The sequence below is a fragment of the Buceros rhinoceros genome, unplaced genomic scaffold (assembly GCF_000710305.1).
Source record: "Buceros rhinoceros silvestris isolate BGI_N320 unplaced genomic scaffold, ASM71030v1 scaffold35650, whole genome shotgun sequence".
NCBI classification, from domain to species: domain Eukaryota; kingdom Metazoa; phylum Chordata; class Aves; order Bucerotiformes; family Bucerotidae; genus Buceros; species Buceros rhinoceros.
The window spans coordinates 6,700-12,645 of record NW_010390836.1 but is presented as its reverse complement, the minus strand read 5'-3'; the positions used below and the strand labels follow the sequence as shown (position 1 = coordinate 12,645).

The following is a 5,946-nucleotide window of genomic DNA, read 5'->3' as shown; positions in this document are numbered from 1 at the left end:
AGTAGCAGTGATTCTGACTGCCTCCCTACCCCGGCCACGGGCAGTCTCCTTGGCGTGGCTTCAGTGAGGTCTCCAGCTCCTCCTTCCCTGTTCTGAAGGGCTCTGCAGGGTGCTGCTGCCTCCTGGGCACCCCAGGGTGGATGTTTTTCAGCTGTGAAGAAAGTGTTTCTTATAAAACAAGAATGGCTTGAAGCTTCATTTAGTTAATGCTTGCAAAGGGATTTGAGATCCTCTAATGAAAGGCACGGAGTGTTATGAATATTCTTCTACATTCCATTTTACTGGGATTTAATAGAAACTGTATATTATCTTGCTTCCGTGCTACAGGAGAAGAAAGATGGCTTCGTGCGGGCTCTCTAATGCTTCCAACATGCTTCTGGTTGCCAGGATGGAGTTGGAGCAGCAAAAGCAGAGAGCAGGGTTATTCATTGCAGGGAGGGGGCTATTCCCAAAGGTGCTGGAATTTGCTGGAGCTTCACTGCACCATTTCTCGAAGTGGCTCTTCATGGAGACGCTGAGATTTACTGGTTAATATGGAAAAAAAAAAAAGAAATCTGCTGCAGGAAGCAGCCTGGCTTCATTTGCAGTCCTGCTTTGGCAGCTCTGGCAACAACATCGCGCAGCTGCACCCGGCAGGAAAAGGCCGCCTGAGCAGGGCAGCAGATAACGGCTCCAGAGAGTGACTTGCAGCCTCTCCAGTGCTGCTGCCAAGCGCTGGCCCTGGGGCAGGGGAATGTGGCTGAGGAAGCTCCAGGGAACCCACGGGGCAGGTTCAGGACCAGTGAAACGCTGCAGCCTTTGTTCCTTTCTCTCTGTTCATTAGCACCTTAGGTTGGTGCTAATGCTTGATCGAGTTAAATTGTCCTGCTCTAAGACTAGAGAGGTGGAAAGCTGTGGAAAGTGGTAAAATTTACAGCGCCTGTAACGGCCTTACAAAGCAGCCGACAGCAGGACAGCTCCAGCTTCCTTAGGAGAGCTGCAGGGGAAGGGATGGGTGTGATGGACTGACTGGCCAGGGACGGGGAGAGGCCAGACTTGCCTGTGCTCTTCCCCTTGAGGACTTCCCAAGGAGATGAGAGGAATGACATGGACTAAAGCAGAGGGTGAAGTAGAGAACCGTGGAGGATAGGAACAGCAGGGTGAGGCAGAATGTGCCTGTGCCTGTGGCCTGCACCGTGTTCATGGGCTGTTCCTGAATGGGGCAAAACCCCCAAAGCTTCAAACCATGTGCTTGGTGCTCCTCAGGAGCAGGACCTGTGTTCCACTCTGAGCTGTCTGAGCAAGCAGCTGGGTTTTGCCCTGTGGCGTGGAGTCAGGAACGCACTGAGCTGTGAAGCGGCAGAACAGCTGCTGAGGCCCCTGAGCCGCAGGCTTTGCTGTCTCCCACCTTTCCAATCATTAGCTGCAGGGAATAATTTGTCCGATATTGTTTACGCTGACACTGCTGTTCCTCTTTGTCTCCACAGCACACATTTTGCAGAAGATGTGCCTTAACATCTGGTGAGTACAGACCTGCTCTTGGGTGACACAGCTCAAATGCTGTTATTTTCTGGTTTGTTTGCTTTCACTTAAAAAGAAACCTGCGGGAAGATGTCTGAAGGGCTTAAAAAAAGCTGCTAGTCCCGGGCTGCTGCCACAGCAGCAAGAGGCTGGGCTGTACAGCTCCGAGCTCTGACGGTACACACGGTGGCATGGGCACCGAGGGCTGGGCCCAGCTCTTGGGCACAGAATGTTCTCAAATTCTGGAATATGCACTGGATAATCCCAGGATAATACGTCTCGCCCAGAGCTGGCCCATTGCTTTCTAACAGAAAGCTTTCTGTGGCTGCCTGGATAAGGAACAGGGGGGCTGCGGTTGGCACAGACGTGTCAAACCCCTCCTCCCTGCTCCCCTTAGTGCCAGCTCTCCGACCACTGACTGAGCCTGGGCGCAGCAGCACACAGAGCTGCTTTAGCTCACCCAGCTCTTCCAGAAACCTGATGGAGCCCAAGTTTCTGGCTGCTGGCCTGGCCTAACCAGCTCCCGCTTGATTCAGACTCAGCGCTACAAAAGAAGGCTTTATTTGGCAGGAGCCTGTGCCCCTCTTGGAAAGCCGCTGTGCAGCACAAAGCCAGGCTGTGCCCATTACCAGAACAGCGAGCTGAGGAGGGGCCCTGGGAAGTCCAGCAAAACAGCTCTTTCTGCCTTAAGATGCTGGTCTTCCACCCACGAGGGGTCCCTCTGCTTTGTGTGCTAATCCTCTCTCACCACGCTGTGCTTTATCTATCCCAGCCAACGGCTTTATCTATCCCAACTGGTAGCAAAAGGCTTTGCTAGTTGTGCTCCTGAGTTGCTCGGTTTTGCTCCTGCCCTCAGAGCTGGTGTCTTCCCTTCGCAAGCAGTGTCCCTGACTGCAGTGCCCCAGGCTGGGGGGGACAGGCTGTGCATGGGGCATCGGCTGGTTTGTGGTCACTGCCTGTGAATACTCTCACTTCACAAGCACAAGGAGGTTCGCTGGCAGCTAGCTCCAATTATCATGGATTCATATAAACTGTAACTTCTCACCAAGCCCCAAGACAAACCAGAGATGGTGGCTTGCAGATCTGTGAATATTCATGGCTCGTTCCCATCTGGGAGTTGGCCATCTTGGCCAGAGAAGGCAGAAGAAGAAAATCTCCGTGCAGAGGCTCTTGGAAATACTCCTGAGCGTCTCAGTCTCTGCTGACTCTCTCTTTTTCTTCCTTTCCTGGCAGAGAAGTGCCCCGTGGACAACGCCAAACTGACCGTGGTGGTGAACAACATCGCAGTGGCTGAGCAGATCGGGGAGCTCTTCATTCACTGCAAGTATGGCTGCCGGCCCGCCGCCAGCAGCAAGCCTGCTGCCTTCGAGGTGGACCCCCGTGGATGCCCGTTCACAATTAAACTGAGTGCCAGGAAGTAAGTGGCTCGTTCCCAGCGTGCAGCCTCTCCGGGAAAGGGCTGCACCACCAGCAGTCTGCGGTGGTATCCAAGCTGCTCTGGGTTGGGGCAGCTCCTGCCAGCAGGGCTCTGCTGGGCCGTGCAGGGCCATGGGAGTGGGCAGGGTGGCTTCAGGGGACAGCTCTTTCCATTGTGTCTCAGGGTGATGGCAGCTGGGCTGGTCGCAGGGGAAAGACCCTGCTCTTTGTTCCCAGCGTACCCGAGTGTCTCAGCCTTGGGACAGGGCAGCTGTGCAAGGAGCCACCTTGCATCTGGGGTGAAACGCTGCGGCTGTGGTCAAGCAGAGACTTTTCCTTAAGAGGAGTTATCCTGGGAATCTGGAATCTATCTCCCTCCCCATCCTAAATACATTCACTGTCTTCCCTATCCCCTGGCCGCTGCCTGAAGGCTCGGCCGACCAGCCGCAGATGTTCCCTGCGTAAATGTGGGCTATTGCTACTCTTGACTTACTGGCCAAATGAGAGTTTAACGCTAAACTGCAGTCCTAGAGCAGGAAGCTTTCGATCACCTGAGTTTTCCAGGACTGGTTTGCTCCTTTCCTGACAGTCTGTGTTGTTTCTATGGATTTCTGCTTGTGGCTGATTTCCCCTCCTTTCCTCCTCTCCATGGGCAGGGATCATGAGAGCAGCTGTGACTACAGGCCAGTTCGCTGCCCCAATAACCCCAGCTGCCCACCTCTCCTGAAAATGAACCTGGAGGCACATCTGAAAGAGTGCGAGCACATAAAGTGTCCCCACTCCAAGTACGGGTAAGGAGCCGGTGCTTGTTAGTGGGAGGGATGCGGTGAGCTCATTTTTGAGCAGCTTTTCAGCTCTGGCAGCTTTGGGAGAGCCCCTTGGGCTCTGAGCAGCTCTACCCAGTGCTGGGCACTGGCCTGAAAACTGGGATCAGGCATGCAGGGCTTGCCGAAGGCAGCCCCCAAGCCTCTTGATGAGGACAGGCAGGTAATGGTGCCCCGCTGTAAGCCCCGCTGGCAGCTGAGGAGGAGGGTGAGGTGTGTAGGCAGAAGAAGCAGCTGGAGGAGCAGCAGGGCCAGAGTCACACAGGGAGGAGGAGAAGTACAAGAGTAACGCAGGCGCTGTGGCAGCGTCTTTCAAAGCAGTCCTTCTCCCCGGGCAAGGGAAGTGCTGATCGGCCTCGCAGGGCTGATTGTCACCCGAGCAGGAGTGGAGCCCGGGCTGGGGCTTCCCTGCAGGACACCCAGGTGAGGCTGTGGTGCAGGCAGAGCTGTCTTGGCAGAAGCAGAGCAAGGCAAGTCCTGCCAGAGTAGCCCTGACTCCCTGCCATGCTGCAGGCGCTAGTCAGCATCTGCCCAGGTCAGCTGCATTTTTTCCCATGGGATGGCTCTTAAATTTGGCTCCTGGGGAGCTCACAAAGTGACTCCTCATTGTGTCTCTTGCCCAAGGCCGGCCTTTCCCTGCAGCTACCTAGACAGGCGGTTCAGTTTGGAGCCAATGCACTGGCTAGAAGCATGGGAGCTGCTTGGCCTCTCTGTCGTGCAGTTGCCTGCTCCCAGCAGGATGGTGAACCTGGTCCTGGCAGGAGGAGCAGAACAGCTGGGGACCCACAGGCCTCAGACCTCCCTCTGCGGAGCCAGCTGAGCAAGGAGGTCTCCGTCGTAAGCTCCGCTCCAGCCCGCATCTGCCTTCCCTCGTAGGTGTACCTTCATAGGAAATCAAGACACTTATGAGACCCACTTGGAGATGTGCAAGTTTGAGGGTCTGAAGGAGTTCCTGCAGCAGACGGACGATCGCTTCCATGAGATGCAGGTGGCGATGGCCCAGAAGGACCAGGAGATCGCCTTCCTGCGCTCCATGCTGGGGAAGCTCTCGGAGAAAATTGATCAGCTGGAGAAGAACCTGGAGCTTAAGTTTGGTGAGCCTGCACTAGATGAGCTCTGTGGTCAGAGCTGTAGGGGCAGGACAGCTTCTCGCTGGGGAATGAATTCATTCCGTGTTTAAAACTGGTGCTGGGCAAGTTCAGAGACTCCGCGCAGAGGAACAGATAGGGCTTCCACTGACTTCTCTGCTGCCAGAGACCTAATCCTGCAGTGAGTGGACATGGTGGCAGCCACCACCTTTCTCCTGTGACTTTTTCCTGTGCAGTCTGTGGGCACAGGCCCCCATAAAAACCAGCGAGTCGAATAGCCAGTGATGCAGCCATCCTGGAGCGAGCACGATTCGTGGTCACCTTCTCTGTGTCCAGCCCTGTCTTGCCTCCAGAACTTCCCAGGTCTTCAGCAACTGAGTACAATTTGTGTTTGAGTAGTAGAGTCCTCCCTGCTTTTTCCTGCGGATAACAGCAGTGGGTTCTCCTCCCTCCCTGTTCAGAGGTTAGGTGGCAGCGGGTGCCCTCTGCTCACTGACTCTGTGGTGACCGTGGACCTCTCCATCTCTTGTAGATGTGCTGGACGAGAACCAGAGCAAGCTGAGCGAGGACCTGATGGAGTTCCGCAGGGACGCCTCCATGCTGAACGTGAGGAGGGGCTGCACCTGGGCCGGAGGAGCAGGGATTACCTGCAGTTAGCTGGTTCTCCTGCTAGTCAGGCTTCTCCCACAGTGGGGGGAGCCTCTGTGGTTCCCTGATGCCCCCCTGGTTTAGTTTGCTTCTACTGAGTGAGGTAAAGGCAGCTCATAGAGCACATTCTGGCCGCGGCACCTGGGCTCCTGTTTTAACTGGCTCTGCTGCTCCTCTGGAAATGCATGAACAGGGAGAAGGACCCCTGCGGCAAGGAGACAGCCATCTGCTCCAAAGGCTGGGCTCTCCTCTACTGTTTATACGAGCCAGGGACAGCGAGCCCCCCTTCCTGCCTCCAGGGAAAGCAGGAGGATAAGCAGCTCCCTGCTAACAATCTGTGGTGAGAGCTGTGTCATATTCACACCCTGATGTCGGAGAGAGCTTCCTCCCTAGTTCAGGCAGGATGCATCCCTCTGGATGTACTGGATAGGGGGGGCTCCCCCCGGTTTACCTAACAACAATGATGAAGA

General features: G+C 55.4%; 1 protein-coding gene across 1 annotated transcript in view; it reads left to right on the top strand.

The window, feature by feature from the left end:
* The window catches only part of TRAF7 (TNF receptor-associated factor 7, E3 ubiquitin protein ligase), a 19,494-nt gene that overhangs the window by 7,311 nt on the left and 6,237 nt on the right, over positions 1-5,946 (top strand). The window contains exons 6-10 of the mRNA XM_010139330.1: positions 1,467-1,500; positions 2,734-2,917; positions 3,573-3,707; positions 4,617-4,834; positions 5,361-5,434. Of these exons, the coding sequence (XP_010137632.1) occupies positions 1,467-1,500; positions 2,734-2,917; positions 3,573-3,707; positions 4,617-4,834; positions 5,361-5,434 (645 nt within the window). The remainder of the gene's footprint in view (positions 1-1,466; positions 1,501-2,733; positions 2,918-3,572; positions 3,708-4,616; positions 4,835-5,360; positions 5,435-5,946) is intronic.